We start from the raw sequence: 18035 nt of genomic DNA, 5'->3' as shown, positions 1-18035 counted from the left end.
ATGCTCCAAGGACAGAACAATTAAGGAATGTCAGTTTGTGAACCCATCAAATACAAAATACTGAAAATGATTTTTTTTTTTTTTTTTTAAAGAAAGGGGCTGGTAAATGGCATATAAAGTGTCAGGCAAACTCAGGTACACCAGCAGCTTATCTTCACTTCACCCCACATCTCACTCTGTCACGTCACACCCAAAAACAATGCAATGAAACACACCATATAAAACAAAACTGTAAAATTAAAATATAAAAACATGATATAATGGAAACGATATCATATAATATATCAAGTATTCATAATATACAACAATACAATTTAAAAATCAAACCTAAAAAGGAATGTAGTTCTGGAAAAGTACCACTAGAGGTCAGCAAATATCCATGCTCAGATATCCAGTTATACACTTGAAATATTTATCTGCAGTGAAAAGTTATTTCTGCTTGTGGACAAACACTTAAAAAAAACTTACAGACCCCACTTTGTCTCCATCTTAACCTCCTTTCAATTCCACATAGCAGCAGTAGTAGTGGTAAACACTTCAATTCAGCAAAATTCACTTAGTTACATTCTTGATAAGAAGTCTCACAGTATAAATGACAGTTTTTTTTTTTTAATCTAACACGGACTCATATGTGCACAGTGGTCTCAAATGTCTCACTGAATAACATCTGCAATCTTGACACTGTTTACTGCATCAGGAAAGAAAATTATTTCCCATGTTTCAAAACTGACTCATGCAGTCATAAGAGAAATTTGAATCTCAGCAAATTTCTGCTGAAACTATTTCTGTAATGTTCCTGTGAAGAGTTTTGTTATTTGAAGTTGTTTTCCATCTCTGGTGGTAAAAGTCCCTCTCTGTTCATGTTGTCAGATTTTGAAAATAATTTGCCTGTCGAGCTGTGGATCCCTTCCCAGCATTGTGTGTTTACAGACTCCGGCCTGGTTTCTCGTGCCTTCCATGTCTTGAATGTTTCTGCTCAGTCTCTGGGTAGACACTCCTCCTCGGTGATGCCCTGAGCCTTAAGCTCCTCCAGGACGTTGTCCAAGTGGCCGGGGTCAGGATACCCATGGCCAGTCAGGTTGGAGCCAAACTCCGTCTTGTGGTGCACCTCGTTCCAGATGACCGTGTCGGACTCCCCAGTGGTGCTGGACGTACCAACAGAGAAAATGAGCCGGCGGTCCCACGCTACCAGGAGCAGCCTCAGAACCTGGATGAAGAAATTGATGAAGACAATAAGTCATTGCATCACATAATCTGGTCATGTAATCTTCATGCTACACATGAAACCAGGAAGAGGAGATGTTTTCTCATTTACCTTGCGTCCCTTCTCACTGTCAGGGAGGTAGCAGTGTCTGGGGAACCCACGGGCGGTGAAGGGTTTGCCTGGATTTGGGTGCTCTGGGCCCTAAAGAGAGAAATCACAGTTCATCACATCATTCAAGCAAAGACTAAACACCTAACAGACTCATCATTTTTGCATCAAGTATCACAGAAACTTGGCCTCAGTTTACCTGGATGCCAGGAGGGATGTTGTAAATGATCCGGATGGTTTTGCAGTCAGGGTGGCCAGGCAGTGAGTGGGGGATGACGTGGTACTCCATCTTGCCCGGGGGCTGGTTGCCAGTCTTGACTCCATAAATGGTCTTGCAGGTGGGGCACTGCAGGCTGCCATCCTTGTTGCCGTTGTTGTACATAGCAACGAGGCACTGGAGGTGGTACTGGTGACCACACTGTGCCAGGCGCCCTACCGACTCAGCCCGGGAGATACCGCCCACGCCGGGGCCCTTGTAGCCCGATGGTCCTGCCAGGGCCTCCATGCAGATGGTGCAGTCCTGAGTTGGGAAGAGGAAGTAAAGTGTAATTTATGTCTCATTCAATCTTTTTGTTGTGCTTTTTGTTGTTGGCCAATTAAAAACAAATCCTTTCAAATGTTCCTGTTTTAAAAATATGGGAAAAAAGAAAACAAAATATTGTAATTTTGTAAATTGTAATTTCAAAAATGATCATCCAGTTGTTTGATGTAAAGCTGCTGGCTCAAGAGTGTAATTTGGCCACATCTCATGGCCTTCATTAGCGGATTGAGTTTTCTCCGTTGTCAAGGGTTACAATCTCCTCTGCCCAAATAACCACCTGTTATCATCTAACCGGAATTCAGTACTTAGATCATGTGACACCATCTCCATCACACCTGAGCAACTCCACCTGCTGATGAAGGCCATGAGACTTGGCTGAAAACCAAGTAGCTATACTTCTGATAAGACCTTTTTGCTGGCACTTCCAAGAACCCTAAAAGTTTAAGTGCTAGTTTTTAACCTAAAAACAATCTTGTGACCTATAAACTGTTTCTAGAACCTGCTTCTAGAATCTACTCTGGGGAAGATGTGGCTATAGGCGTATGTTTCTCCTTGTTATTCTTTTTCCTGCTGTACTATCAAAAAGTGGAAAAAAAAGAGGAAATTCTATTCTGTCATAATATCACACTTTATAAATGTTAGTATCCTATTTTGCAGCTGTCGTCGCAGTGATATTTGGATGTTAAAATACTTTAGTGAGGCTCTTAAACAATGTTGAATGTTGTCAAGGATTTTTTAACATTCATGTCTTATTTAGCTGAAAATCATCCAAAAGGAGAACTCACCTCTTCTGGGGGATTGCGAACTTTCTGAAGGTACCTCTTCACCACCTCCTCAGGGGTCTTGCCTACGAAGTGAAGACACAAAGTACGATGATGATCTGTTTATGAGCAAAACGCACATTCAGCCTAAAGCAAAAGCAGACTCATCATAATTACACCCACCTTTACGGGCCTGTTTCTTAGTAGTTTTGCGGCAGCAGTGACCCAGACCGGGCACGGGCTTGATGTCGCTCTTGCTGACAGGTGGAGGATGAAGCACCAGCTTGGGTGGGCGGGTCAGGCAGACAGGAAGTCCTGCTGCGCTCATCAGGATGCCTGTAATACCTGTGTACAGCCAGAAGAGGGGGGGGGGGTGAGACGCTGTATTTGGGGCTTACTCTTTGCGTGATGAGCTCTTTAACCAGGGAATTATCTATTCACCAAACTGGTGAAGGCTGGCCAGTGGATTTACTCAAAGACTGGTTAAATATGGGGTCAAATATCATTAGCTGTGTCGTCTGTAGGGCAGTAGATCAGTGACAAGAAAAAGTATAACACACTTTAATGAGTAAGATGTCTCGTGAATTTTAGACCTAATTTTAAAGAAAGTACTTCTGAAAAGATTTAAATAAAATGAGATAATTGGATGTGTCAGTACATTTACCTGCCAGTGCAGGGTGAACAGGGCTAGATCCATTCAGGTTCTTCACTGGAACTGTTGGCACTCTGAAACACAAGAAGACAAACACACATTAATCTACAGATCAATGACACACCAAAAGCAGACACACTACAGGTCAGGTCACCGCAGCAACCTCGCGTCAAAATCTGATGAGTCACCTGTAAACAGACAGAATTACACACAGCCGCCCCGAGCATGTGCTACTTCCTAGTTCACCAGGTGTCAGCAGGTTAAGGAGCTTTTGCCAAGTCATGTGGAGAGACAAACAGACGCTGACTTGACATACTGTCCTAAAATTATTAGATGGCACTTCCTGCTGTCTAGGGCTTAACCTAGATGACAGCACATGGCAAATTAGTCATTTTGCTCTTAATTCTTGGGTACAACTGATAGAACACGATATCAAAAATGATTCCATTAACTGTCACTGAATTCAAAGATGCCTTTTTGAAAGACAATTAGACAGTAGACGAGGTATTTTCAACTTAAAATGAGGACGTCAACTCATGTCCAGATAAAGCAGCTTTGATTTTATGCAGGAATTGGACAGCGCTTTCTGTTTAGTTTGCCAGCCACAAAAAACAACCAAACAAAAATAAAAACATCCTTAAATGTGTTGAATGAGCCCTATAGATATTTTTGACGTGACATCAATGGAAGTTGAACATATATGCCCTTATTTTGATAAAATATCACACTATCTTTAAGCACAGCTGTACTATATCTCTGCTCATAAATGGAAATGCACAACAACAGTTTGCGATGAGCACAACAGTGTCGCCACAGAGACTATCCAGTCACAGAAGTGTACTTACGGTCTGCCAGTTTTGATAACAGTCATCTTTCCTTCTTGAAAGCACCAGAGACCACAAATACCAAGATATTAGTCAAGATATTCCAGCAACAATATCCACTTGTCGCACTATTCGTCTCTTTCCAGTTGTTTGTGACTCTCTTTTTTTTCCTGCCTCTGATCGATCCTGAGGTTTAACAGTGGTATGTCAGTGTATCTCTCTGCCGTCTCGCTCCTCCTCGCCTTGTGCGTTGGTGTCGGGTCTCCTTCCTCTTTTATAGGGCTAATCCACCTGTTTCCATCTGTTGACTAAACTCTGGTTGTAGGTCAGAGATTGGTCACAGCAGGGATTACCTGTTAGTTACCGCGTCACACTGCCAGGTTGCCATAAGGCTGACAGACATGAGCACCTACAGCTGGGTACTAACACAGTGCCACTACATAAATATCACAATATGTTGATATAAGGTTTACATTTCAGTCCACTGCCCTAGTAAAGTATTTTATGATATTGTCTATTTATCCTCTATCTGTTTCATTTATGTATCTTTAATGGAGACCGCACACCCTTTGGCCCTTATTTTACTTTTATTTTGTTCTTTTAAAGTGTATATAGGTTCATACTTATTTCCTTTCTTAAGAAAGCTTAAAATATTTTTTATAAAAAAACACATCAATTCCAACTTACTATTACTGTGACTACAATAACTGATTGTATATATTCCCACATACAGTAATTTTTTGCTATTTTTACTGTTAACTTTGTTTAAAATATCTTTCATTTGTTTTCTCTGCTGTTAGTGTTTCTACATTATACATCTGTCTGTTTATATAAGTATTATCTCTATCATCTTTCTATGAGAATCTATACTAGAATCTATTTAATGTATTTTTTTCCATACATACATGTCTCCAACTAAGGCTTTAAACAGATATGTTGACGAGCAGAGCCTGAGATACTATTTAACCCAATAAAACTTAAAGAAGAGGCTGAGGGACGTCAGATAAGGGTCTTTTACCAGAAGGAAGCAATGGGAGGACACCTGTTAGTGGTGCATCAATTGAATTAAAGTTTCTGCTGCTAAACCTACTCATTTTCAAATGAATTAAATTTGCTCAAATATCTATAACAAGTTATTGATGAGGCTACAGTTAAGTTGAGGCTGTAGGACATGAATGACTAACTTTTTTGTGTGTCTGTACGCATCAACAATAATTTTCCCTCTAAATAAATGATGCAACAATGACACATAAACAGTTAAGAGTCACTGTACTGTTCATTTCCTTTACTGGTCAATCTGATTACACTGTGCTGTCTTACTATATTGGTTTGTTTACCTACAGCATGTCCAAGTTGCAGTATTAGCTTCCTGTGTTCGTGTCTTTCGTGATTCACAAAGTCACAAAACGTGCAGCTGACTGGCTCAAACCTGAGCTTGAATAAGTTGATTGACATTTGTGTCACAAGCAGGTCACACAGCAACATTAGCAAAATGATGGAAAGATTAAAGGATAGTGGGAGAAAAGCATTGAAAGGGTGGGAAACAAGAGAAGGAGGGGTGTGTCAGCCAGTCACGTTTCTTTGATCCAGGCTAATCTAGTGGCATTAGAGCAGCCTCCATCTGCAGCACTTGGGGATGGACACACACAAGCTGTGGCATATGGCCGCGCTCACACACTTTACAAATACAAGCTCGAAACTTGAATCAAGTCAAAAAAGAAAAAGAGATAAACCCTTGAAGAAGGAGCAAAAAACTTTGCTCGGGAACGCGTGATGACGTTTTGCGGCGGTGGCACAAAATCAAACCCACTGCAGTGAGCGGAGAAAGGACCACAACAGGTGTGTGATCATCTGTGACGTTGGAGACCCCTCAGAGTTTAAATCTTCACTAAGAAACCATCTGCTCATTTTCACTGGCAAGCTCGATCAACAAAAACAAACTTTACAAGGAACTCACCACACACTTTTTTTTTTAGCATACACTAGGTTATCAATGACAGTTATGATCACAATACAGTATAACTGTGTTAGAATGCATTACAGCACCATGACTGTCAACTATAACAGGATACATCACTTTATTTCTTTGAGCAGACATAAATTAATATAAGTATTCATTATAAATAAAGGTCAATAATCCACTTTTTTCAACTATTTTCTATTTTAAAATTATGATTTAGAAATATGAGCCTAATTACCTACATGTATATGTGTGGCTTTATACGATAAAACTCTGTCACTGGGGTTCACCAGGTCCAGGCAGTTTTTTTTCTACGCCACACATCAGTGTACATGTGGTGCAATGACTGAATTTGGGGATGACAGCAGGAGCACTAAGTGGAGCTTGTGCTAAGAAAAGGTTGAAGGAGAGAAGAAGGGCGAGCGGCAGAGAGGTGAGCAGAGAATCCCAGGCTGACGGGATCAGAGTGACGTTTCATCTGTGACGTCGCTGGTTTTACTACAGCAGCAGGTGCGACCATCTGTCGGAGAGAGGAGTACTCTCACCTGATATGTTGAAAGAATGGTTCAGTCACACATCTCACCTGACACAAAATACAGAGATTACTGGAGCAGGAATATTAAGCCTGTGGTATTTGGTTTTAATCTGAGGCTTAGCTGCTGCTAAACTGTTTTGCAGAAGTTGTCAAGGCTAATGTGAGGATTCGGAAACTTGGGGTGCTTTGCTGGGGCAATGTTAGGTGGCTCACATGGAAAATTATCCACATCTTTTTTTTTTTTTTTTTTTTTTCAAATTCATTAAGACTTGCTCTTTAGTGACACAGTGTCTTTGAACTGTCTGGGATGCAAGACATATCGCTTTTCTTGTAGGCTTTAACATTTTCACATTTGAGGCAACTGCAAAACAAGAAAGCATCCCAGAAACATCTCTTTCAGTGAGACTTAAGGATTGTGAGGAAAATATGTTATAAAATGAAAGACTGTAATTGGAGTATGATGAAATCTAGATACTAAAATTTGTAACATGCTCACTAGAAGGCGCTACCACCAGCTGCAAAACAGAATGGGATGATAAAAAAAAATGAGGAAACAGCTGTGTTCTTGCTCTAATAGTCTTCTTTGAACCACAAACATCTTGCTAACCAGCGCCCTCTGGCTATGGCATCTGGACACTGTGACTTGCTTCACCTTATTACATTCACTTATTCTGACATACTGTCAAAACAACTTTAACACCTAAATACCGGATGGTCACACAGTGCTCTTCTGGTGTTGAATGACGTGGAGAATGATCTACATGATCAGAACCTTTAGTTGTTAAAAATACCCTACAGACATGTTTTAAGATCTATAAAAATAATCTGCTTTGAATTTAAAAAAAAGAAAAGAGTTGAAATTGAATATTTAAGGAAGGCTGGTATCGAAGAAAACACTATGATCAAAACAATATGAAAATCTATTTTTATGAAAAACTCACTTTTACTGATATGTTGCTCTCATCACCAAATTTCCAAAAACATTCCTAATGAATAACATTGTCTAATACAACTGGTGACAGCAACTCTTTCAGCACTTTCAGGATTATAGAGTATATAAGGTGCAGGTGCCGTATGTCTCTCTGCACACTAAAGCTAAAGGCCCACTGGACCTCATTCCAGATTTCCTGACTATAATTTCCAAAATTCTGTCTCTACATTACAGCAGTGTCCAAAAAAATGAAGTCACCAGCACAAGGGGAACATTGCATACCGAGCATTTGATAACAATCACGACATCCCAGATGTGGTTCAGCTGCATCCAAGATGCATTCCAGATGTGGTTTGCTGTAAAAAATGAAATGGTTCATTTTATATTACTCCTTATTTCATATTTGAGAGGGCCGAGGATTTAAGTTATTCAGACAACTCCATAAACCTGCTTTGTAAAAAAAAAAACCCTGGTCCACATAGGTTGCTACGGTTACCAGCCCATGTGCAAGTATTCCCAGACTTTTCTGATTCCTAGACCCCAAGTCCCCTAATGTTGGGTGAAAAATATTTACTAACCACAAACAAACTATATGTCCACAAGTGTATGTGTGTTTAAATCCATCATTTAGTTGTTGCATGACAATAGTCTGGAATGTGTGAGAGCGGAGCTTGTTCAGTATGAATGCTCTTCATTGTTTTTCCATGGAAATGAACGAGCCTGGTGGACTTTGTCACAAAGATTAAAGGCTCACAGATGCTAATGAGGCTGATGTCAGACACTGTGTAATGAGGCCTTCAAACAAATGAGAAATTCCTGTCTAAACTGATTTTTCTTACATATCCTGTTCAGTTGGTCTCATTCTGTTTTTGTATACAGTAAATTGATATGGGGTGTGGTCACTGGGTACATCTGAATAATACATGAAATATTTTAGCAACACTTTCTGATTAAAATGTCACAAACCAGCCAGACAGTGATACATAACAAACATTTGGGGTTGGGTGCTTTACATGTAACACTGCCTTGCAATCAGTGAACACCGCACCCTTTGTTTTGGTGATGAGGACATCGCACCTACTTTTGACAAGTCTGTTCATTCATCTGCACAGAGGAAGAGTTTAATTTTAGGACTGAATTGAAAAACACATGAGACAATTCAGATTTTTTTTGATGGGTCTCTTGTAGGAATGTAAATCTTGCTTAAATATGCTACATTCACACTTTATTTTCAGAGGTTTTGTTATCGTTTCTTGAACTTTTTTAGGCTATAAGAGAATATTTGGTCAAACGGACATGCAGCTGCAGTGGTTGTCTACTCACCCCGAGGCGATGAGGGCACGTGACTGAGCCATGGCGATACGCTGCAGCGCTGGTCGGCTCAGCCCTGCTAGGCTGGAGCGGGGCGGCAGAGGGGCGGCGCAGGCAGCAGCACCAGACGAAGACACTGGGCCAAGGACGCGGGCAGAAGGCGAGGGCGTGCAGGTGGAGGCAGCCGTGGAGATGAGAGGTGGGCCTGGAGCGGGCGCTGTAGGGGCGGAGCAGGAAGCAGAGAGGGAGGAAGAGGTGGAGGGGTGAGGGGGAGAGGTGGCGACAGATGAGGGTGTGGTGGAGGGAGGTGGAGGAGGCGGCGGAGGTGGGGGGAGAGGTGGAGGAGGGGGACGGGTGGAGGAGATGGAGAGGGCGGCGGTAGCTGAGCCGAGGAGGGAAAGAGAGTGGGTGAAGCCTCCTCCAAAGCCAAGGCTGGCACTGCTAACACCACTACCACCGATGATACCTACACCTCCTGGACCACCCATACCACCTACACTGAAGCCACCTGTCGCCCCAACTATAGACGTCCTGTTTGGGGAGAATGACCGCGACAGGGATGGAGGCCGAGGGAGGGTTAGTGAGTACGACCCTCCTGGGACAGGGTGACTGGTGATTTTGGGACTTGGTGGCTTGGTCTGTGGCGGTCTCCGACCCAGAGTGTGAGCAGCCGACATGGTGCCCGCTTTGACACTCAGCACCAGCATACACTGCTGACAGGCGCAGGGCTGTCCCAGAGAGGTGATGGCTGAAGCAGGGAGAGCCCCGCTGGGGTACGCACTCCCATTTCCAGTCCCACTGCTGCTCATCCTGATCCCCATGCCCACTCCAGATACATCCACACCAAGCAGTCCTCCATGGCCGGGCATTGACGTGGGTCCCCAGGCATGGTGGGACTTGGGTAGGGGCCCGGACACCAGCGGGTAAGCCAAGTCGGAGCGGCGCTGGATGCGCCGGCAGCGTTGTGTCTGCCCGTTGATTTGGGTCATGCTTTCGAAGTCAATGAGGTAGCAGAAACCCAGCGGCGCCAGGTCCAGCCAGGGCTGCTGACGATCTCGTGCCGCCTGGATGGCGATGCCCACCTCCGTGTCGTACGCCGTCCAACTGCCAGCGTCGTTCTCCCACTCCCACAACCAGCCCTGCCCTGGCGCTGAGGTGGGGTCGTAGAAGCTACGTCGTACCGGTCGAAGGGTACCTGAGGCAGGGGTCACAGGGTCACAACATAAGCAAAAGACTCATGCAGATTATGAAGACTTTAACCTGGTGTGGTATCCTTGAGTAGCACTCTGTAGTGACTTACTGCACGTCAATGGACACGTCCTGAACTATTATTGTAAATATACAGTTTGAGGCACATAGTGAACACCTTTCTGTCTCTTAGATTGTAATCATGATGTAGGGTGATGAGAGGTAGAAGCAAGAGGAGGTGAGTGGACTGGATTACTATTTGCTGTGGACAAGTAGATTACAACCCTAACAAATTCAACATGTCTGTGTTTGCTTGCTAAGAATTTGGGCAAACAGGTTGCCCCTGGTAACAGCACACGGTGTTCTGCGTTCTGATTGGCTGGCAGCCTTGATCCGACCCAAAGCTGGCTGTGTTTGCTTTCCCAGGGTGTCCAGAGAAACTCTACAGAGTCTTCATACTATAAAGCCTTCGCACATCAAATCCTCTCTTCAGGAGTGGTGCACAAGTTTCTTTAAGATGAGCGAGCTTGATGTTAAAGTGAGAGATGACAGCTTTTTTTCCAGAAATGTAAAATATGCATTTTACATTTTCATTTTACAGTCCAGCCTGTATTCTCTCTTTTTTCTTTACACAGCAGCAATGATTGCCATGGACTGACTGGGAGAAAATAGAGACACAAAATGAGACACAGACCGGTAAAAGGCCCCTCCACCCCTTCTACATGGGACCACCTGACTCATAGTTTGCATCTTTTTTGGCCATTTTGTGTCTCTTAATGGTCAATTTCCATCTCTTTGTAGTTTTTTTTTTATGATCTTCCTTATCAGTTTGCGGATGTTTTCCACCTCTTTGTGGTCATTTTGTTTCTTTTAAATGAGCTCTTCAGTCACTTCATACTAAGGCTCTGGCTCAAGGGCCCCCTGACCTCTCATGCCCTCAGGCCTGTGGCCACTAGCTTCTGTAATCCCTCCATGACCATAGCAAAAATAGGGTAACTCCCAAACTGTCTAAACATAAGAAACTGAATGGGATCCAACACTGATATCCATACAGCATGTGTGGCACAGTTTGCCACATTTAACAAGACAACAAGGGAGTTCATTCACAAAATCTGTCCCCATCAACCCCATTTTGTCTATGACCTCAGACTCCTGAAATTCCTCCCCCGCCTCCTCATCCCTGTTCCCTATTTAAATTGGGGCACCCTGCCTAGCTCCCACATTTCAGCCTCTGCTGGGTTTGGAAAACAAACTGCACAAAAGCTTTTGTCAGCCAATGTTGAGAGAGAGAGAGAGGGACGAAGTCGGGGTCTCAGCCAAAGTTAGACATCTGACAATTCCCTGCTTTGTCTCACACTGCCCTGCTTGCCTTTCTGCTATGAAGCTTTGACTTGTGACAGTTCACCTCTTATGTCCATATACTCTTACAAAACAGTAGTATTGATAACAGTGCTTGCAATGAAACTGCAGGAGCGAAGTGTTTACTGTGTTTGTGAGTATGACTGGACACTTCAGCTGCTACTGTGTTACATGCAAACACACTCACACACACACACACACACACACACACACACACACACACACACACACACACACACACACATTCAGATCCTACCAGAATGACTCACTTCACTTTGACAAGCCACAGATGCACATCATACATCCCTGTCCTTCAATGAATAAACCTGGAAATACTGAAAGAAGAAACTCAGCCAGACTAGGTTGGGGGGATTTAACATACAAACAATGACATTTATGTCATAGCACAGGAGAATTTAAACCCTGTAGAAGAAGCCACTTTGCAGCAAAACACTCCATCAAAGCATCAACATCTGGAGCAGAATCATCACAAGGGCTTGCAATGATAAAGTAGACACACATGAGCAATAAAAAGGCCTCCACCTCAGGCCCGGCTAAACCGCTACACCCTCCTCCGTGTGTCTCTGCCTCTCCTCTCTGCTCCTCACCTGTGTCTTGTCGGAACTGGTGCATGGAATGCAAATCGATGATGTAGGGCGAGAGGCGAGAGTCCACCTGGCCGAGGACAACACTACCACAGCGCGGGTCGCTCCGGATGACTGCCTCGATGTGATGACAGACAGCCGGGCTGTAGGGCCGCCAGCGTCCGTGCTCGTTCAGCCATTCCCATACCACTACGGCGGATGCTAGTAACATCCTACTCCTGCAAGGGTGAAAAAAATTGCAATATTGAGGCATAAACGAAAGCGAAACCGCGGGGATGATAGACATTTAAAGATACCCGGCTGCCGCTCCGCCGTGCATCCCTGCGCACAGCGGCGCTGCATCCATCTTGGACAGCTTGCAACCCAGATGTGTCTCCTATATGTGGACATAAATATATATTTCGGGATGACACTACATGCAAACTGTACCTTCCATGTTTGTAGTTTCGGATATGCAGCAATTAGTAGGTCCTTTTATCACACGGCGAGGATACAGAGAGTTTCAGGGCGCAAAAAGCCTTGCAGGCTGGTTGCATTTTACTCCCTATGCAGATGAGTGACGTGTGCTGAAATCATTTCTCCGGCACAATCAAGTTAGGGTGAGAGGAGAAAATGCAACTTGGATGCTCAGGGTGGTGCGGCACTCATAAAGTAGGTTACTGTGACAGACTGGCTTTGATCGTGCAATGCAAGGTTTTTATATTTTACCAAATCTGTGCTGTCTGTAAGGGTGGATCACATTCCTGAGAACAAATAAATATTTACCGGGTTAGATCGGCTCCAGTGTCTCCAGCAAAATCACTGCTTAGTAGAACAGTTAGGGTGCTTTAGTAATGATCCATCTGTCACTGTGAAGATGTCTTCAATCTTGAGGTAAAATCCCGGGTTTCGGGTTACATAATTGTTTTGATAATGTGTCACTACACTTGGGTTTAATCTACATGGACTCAGGCTCACTTCTTGTTTCTTCCACAGTGTCTCGATCGAGTGGTTCTCACCCAGCTGAAAATTATTCAGCCGGCGAAAAATAAATGTTTGACACTCGCGTGCACGAACACTCCCACGCCAAGAAAGTCTCCAACATCCAATCAGATTCGAGCAAGTGCTCAGTTTGGCCAATCACAAAGGGTACTCATGTTACACGCTCGCTGTTCATCGTGTCGAGGTATGAAGTGTGTGTGGAAATGTACTCTTGTTTCATTTTAGTCTATACCCTAGCTTTTACACATCAACCGACTCTCATGATGTATTTTATATTTAAAAATTAGGAAAACCACGATCCAAAAGTCCCTGGAGATGCCGGGGATTGAACCCGGGACCTCATACATGCGAAGCATGCGCTCTACCACTGAGCTACCATCCCATTGGTCACATGAGTGACCACGACGTGATTTAATACATTCTTCTGGTCACTTATATATGGTTTGTAGTTGTTTGCTGATATCAAGGAAATTATTTATTTTGTAGTTAGAGTATACACTGTCTCAAAATGAAAAGTGTAACATAAGTGCATTTTGCCCAGATAATCATAAAGCTTTTCAGTACATTCATTAACAGTGGTGGAAAGTAAGCTAACTAAGTAGGCTACATTTACTTATGTACTGCACTTATGTACAGTTTTGAGGTACTTCTACTTTACTCGACTAGTTTATTTTTATGGTTATTACTTTGCAGATTATGATTAACATACAATATATGATAAATAGTGTGATGCATCATTATATTAAAGCATAAAGTCAAATGGGCTACTCTGTCCAATTTGTAGGCCTACCTTTACTTTTGGTACTTCAACTACATTATGCTAATAATACTACTTTTGTACTTTTGCTGGTAAACTTTCCTACCTCTTCCACCACTGTACATTTAACAGGGAATTAAGTCAGCTTGGCCATGCTATGCACAATTTTTTAAGTGTATGTCTGTGGCTCTGAGTTCACAGTGACACTGTTGTAAGTGATAATCATTATATCTTTAAACAGTAACGATATAATGTTTTAGTTTTGGAGCATTCAACATATGATGAGTGTTGCACTTTTCATAAATGCAACAACCCATTTTTGCAGCACATTAGGTTTGACTCTTACCTACAGTAATACGGCTAGAGCTGCAAGTAACCATTATTTTTATTAGTGATAGCATTTCTCAATTGATCATTTAGTCTATAATATGTAGAGAAAAATCTAGAAAAATGTCCTATGTTCCCAGAGTCCAAGGGGACATTTTCAAAATTACTTGCTTTGTCAGACCAATAGTCCAAAACCCCACAAATATTGACTTTACTATCACATCAGTTCACATTTGGGAGGCTGAAACCATTTGAATTTTGTATTCTTTGCTTAAAAAATTACTTGATTAATCAGTTATCAAAGTAGTTTCCTCTTAATTTTCTGTCGAATGACTAATCGATTAAATGACTAATTGTTTCTAATTTTAACTAAAAGTATAAGAACACATTAAAATCAGTTTTTGTTTATTTTTTTATTTTCAATGCAAATTAAAAAAAAAACTTTTAAAGCAATAAAAAACATAAGCTACACTCAGCATACAATACAGCATACAATAGGCTGACACAGTAATACAAAGTCAAATTTCTTAACTGACTAAGTCAGTTTTGCATAACAAAACGTAAAGTCTTATACAAACATTCAAAATCCAGTGTACCCCTGCATATTTCTAACAGCGTCATTCATCAGTCAGCTATTTATCATGACACCTCAACAGGATGTAGAATTAAGACCAGGATCACAGCTACCACCCTCTTTGGTTTTTCTACGTTTTCTTTAGTTTACAGTCTGTAATTAAAAACATATGAAGGGTGTTTTATAGGCTTAGTATTTTTAGACTCAGTATTTAAATTTGGCTGTTTCTGGAAAAATAGTAATGTAAATGATTCAGCATTTCAACACCAAAATTGTATCCCTGACAGACGGCTTAAGACAATTTCCTAAGCCTTCTTTGTATTTCATATTTTCTTATTCTGTACTCACAGCACAGTCACATCCTTGTCTGTACCCCCACCTCCCTCTTCTTCAGACCAAATGGCACTTCCAGAGAACTGCTTGAAGTCTATCAATAATCCAGCCCCTCCACTTGCTTCCCCTTTACCTTCCCCTTCTCCCACTTTCTCCTCCTTTTCCTCCCTTTTCTCGTTCGTCTCTTCCTTTGCCTCTGACTGGTCCGTTAGCACAGTTTGCTCCCCTGCCTCCGAATCATCCAAGCTTGTCTTCTCATCTGAAGTGCCATCTCCTTTTCCCTTTGTCTTATCACACAGCGGGGCATTATCACCCCCCCCATCCTCTTCCTCATTGTCGTCCCCCTCACTGTAACTTTCCTGGCTACCACCCTCCTCCAGCTGTTCCTCCTCATCTTGGACTTGGACCTGCATTTCCTCTCCATCCTCATCTGTATCATTGCGAGGCCACAGCTGGACTCCGAGATGTGTCTCCAGAGTTAATGCTGCACCCCTCACCCGGTCCCTGACCCCTCCTTCCTTGTACACCATGCGCTGGATGGTGTATTCTCCATTAGCCTCCCTGTTCAACTTCTTGTACAAGAAGATCAGCAATGCAATCAGGCAAAATAGGCTGATGGAAAGAATGATGATAGTTGTAGTTGATTTTGGATTATCAGAGTCACCCATGCCTGGAGTGAAGGAAAAGGTTCAGTGAGTTAGCATGTCACACATTGGACTGTGTCATTTATTAACTTCAGTGAATGTTTTTGTTTTTGTAGGATTGTGTCATAAAGGGATAGTTTGACATTTTGGGAACTTCACTGATTTGCTTTCTTTCTGAGCGTTAGATGAAAAAAATCAATAGTATTTCACATCCGTGCAGTAAATATGTAGAAGGGGCCAGCAGGCAGTCAGCTTAGCCAAGCATGAAACATAGAAACTGTGGGAAACGCAGTTGCTGGTAGTCAGATTTTGTTACCTTCAGACAGAGCCAGGTGGCGTCTAACTCTAAAATCAAATAAGAATATTTCCCAAAATGGACAATTCTCCTAAAACAGAAGACATTTGGATATTGAAATAGTTTTTTATGGTTTGTTATAGCTTGTACTTGGGTGTCACATGGGTGTGGTTTGTCATAGTCTTGCTTGCTGGATGTGCAAACACGTAAAAGCTAAATTTCAAGTATTCTGTGTCTAAATGCAGGTTGAAACAGATGCTAAACACTGCCTCTTCTCTGCAAGTCTGAGAACCAGAAATCCTCTCAGTCGTATCAAGCTGCAAATCCCACAAAACTGAGTCAGATTAGATGCAGAAATGTGCTGTACCTCTTTAGAAAATTCCTAATGCGTAGAAAAATCCAACTGGCTTGGTGTCACAGTTACAGGCTGATTGTGGCAGTTTGTAAAACTCCTTGTGTTTTCAAAGCAGTTGTGAAGTTTTCATGAGAGGGAGATCCATTGGTAAATTTAACTCCAGAATCTAGAAAAAAAAACAGTAAATAACTAAAGTAAGTGACAGTGCATGGTGCTTCCAGCTAAACCTTTAGATTACTTAACATCACATTAAATTAGAGTAATGCCACTATAATAGAGTATCATCTAGATAAAATTAGAATATGCAGGCTAGGTACGCTGGAGATACAACAGGAAGTCTGTATTGCTTTTATCTTATATGAGTATGAAATTGTCTATGCTGGAATGACAGGAAGCTAGCAGACCGCTCACAGCATTGCTGGTTTCCTGTCAAAATGACTATTAAACTGCAGCCGTCAGTTTGACGTGGGAGGAAACTTTTCTAGTCATTACTGAGCATACTAAACTCAGACATTATGTAATGCAACAATAAGTTTTAAAATACTAATTAGAAATGAAGTAAGTGCATTAAATGTTCAATTAAAGCTGGTATAAGGGTAACTGACGTAAGTAGTACATTAATGTCTGAAATACTGTAATTATAAAACCAACACACATGTATGGCGTTAAATAATGGTTCATGTATTTAAAATCTGAAATATTGAGGTCATAGGTATGGACCTATAATGTTAGAGACAGGCAGAAAAAACATGAGGTATTTCGATTAGAAAAGACAAAAATGTGTGCAGCAAAATATCAAATAATATCAAATATTAAAAAGCAGTAAAAGAAACTGTGAAAAACTCACCAAAGTTTTGAGCAGGAGAAAACGTTTGTGGAGCCAGACAGTGCCAAAACACGAAGACTATAAATGGACTGACTGGTGACATTTACGGTACTTTTGAATAGTGTGTCATAGCGCGCGCGTGTGTGTGTGTGTGTGTGTGTATATGTGTGAGGAGGAGATAGAAAACGAGAGAGAGGCTGGTGCATGGCATGTGGTGATGAAAAGCTATAGCTGAAACTCTTTGTGGAGGGAGGGGGCTTGTGGGGGTGAGAACGCAGATTAAAGACAAAATCAAATGGGGTGTGGTAAAAAGCAGAGTGAAGAAAATGTACGCTTAATTGTGGAAAGAGGAAGATATATATATTTGAATTTTTTTTCACTGCAAAGTAGATTTTTTACTTTGAATCTGAAACACAGGTGCAAGTTCTGCATTATGCAACATATTTTAAGAACACAGGCCAACATATTCGTTACTGACTCGAATTAACCCACTGGATGTGTAGACAATACAGTATATTTGCTTCCTGTGGCACATTTCAACCAGCAGGTTGTAATACTAGCTCCTTAAAAGCAGCAGAAGTGAGGGTGATGGTGCCACAGTTTGTAGAAAAAATGTACCATTGAAAATTTTAACTTTGACTGCTGAAGTCATGTACTTTTGATATACACACCGAATGAAGGCATCGGTCCAGGTAATTCTTTGATTCATGCAAAAAATATTGGGATTATCAGTACACACCACACCTGTAAGATTTAAACCTAACAAAATAATGCTCCAAATTCAAAAGCAGCACACGCTTTCTGAATGTGAATCGAGTCAGCCACATCCTGTTTATGCTTCAATGGCCAGCCACAGCCTCTACACCCAAAAAAGATCATCTGCACTGTAGCTTTACACTGTATCTCCCAGTGAAGGACATACACACGAGTTTCTAGTTTTAGCAGTGTTAATTTGTCATCAAAT

General features: G+C 41.9%; 2 protein-coding genes and 1 non-coding gene across 3 annotated transcripts; all 3 read right to left on the bottom strand.

Moving 5' to 3' along the window:
• Window positions 1-263: 263 nt before the first annotated feature.
• Window positions 264-12485, bottom strand: LOC111233021 (E3 ubiquitin-protein ligase DTX4-like). The gene is made up of 9 exons (XM_022760748.1): window positions 12409-12485; window positions 11983-12197; window positions 8840-10022; window positions 3279-3340; window positions 2798-2959; window positions 2639-2700; window positions 1512-1832; window positions 1316-1405; window positions 264-1207 (listed from the first exon to the last, which is right to left on the bottom strand). The coding sequence occupies exons 2-9, from the start codon at window positions 12188-12190 to the stop codon at window positions 977-979; spliced, it is 2319 nt and encodes a 772-aa protein (XP_022616469.1). The 5' UTR covers window positions 12191-12197; window positions 12409-12485; the 3' UTR covers window positions 264-976.
• A 785-nt stretch (window positions 12486-13270) lies between these two features.
• trnaa-cgc lies at window positions 13271-13342 on the bottom strand. The gene has a single exon. It is a non-coding gene; the product is annotated as a tRNA-Ala (tRNA).
• A 1122-nt stretch (window positions 13343-14464) lies between these two features.
• LOC111233041 (acidic leucine-rich nuclear phosphoprotein 32-related protein 2-like) lies at window positions 14465-17288 on the bottom strand. Its single transcript, XM_022760775.1, has 3 exons — window positions 17093-17288; window positions 16258-16411; window positions 14465-15621 (listed from the first exon to the last, which is right to left on the bottom strand). The coding sequence occupies exon 3, from the start codon at window positions 15617-15619 to the stop codon at window positions 14963-14965; it is 657 nt and encodes a 218-aa protein (XP_022616496.1). The 5' UTR covers window positions 15620-15621; window positions 16258-16411; window positions 17093-17288; the 3' UTR covers window positions 14465-14962.
• Between the last annotated feature and the right edge of the window lie 747 nt (window positions 17289-18035).

Source organism: Seriola dumerili, unplaced genomic scaffold, assembly GCF_002260705.1.
Source record: "Seriola dumerili isolate Sdu_G_001 unplaced genomic scaffold, Sdu_1.0 BDQW01000362.1, whole genome shotgun sequence".
Lineage (NCBI taxonomy): Eukaryota > Metazoa > Chordata > Actinopteri > Carangiformes > Carangidae > Seriola > Seriola dumerili.
Note: the sequence above shows the minus strand (reverse complement) of the source record. Positions and strands in the feature narration are given on the sequence as shown.

Coding starts and splice junctions, on each gene's coding strand:
- LOC111233021 (XM_022760748.1), bottom strand. CDS start 12,190: ATGTTACTAGCATCCGCCGTAGTGGTATGGGAATGGCTGAACGAGCAC. Junction 3,341..8,839: donor CGTGCCCTCATCGCCTCGGG/GTGAGTAGACAA, acceptor CTTGTGTTTCAG/AGTGCCAACAGTTCCAGTGA. Junction 2,701..2,797: donor TAAGAAACAGGCCCGTAAAG/GTGGGTGTAATT, acceptor TTCACTTCGTAG/GCAAGACCCCTGAGGAGGTG.
- LOC111233041 (XM_022760775.1), bottom strand. CDS start 15,619: ATGGGTGACTCTGATAATCCAAAATCAACTACAACTATCATCATTCTT.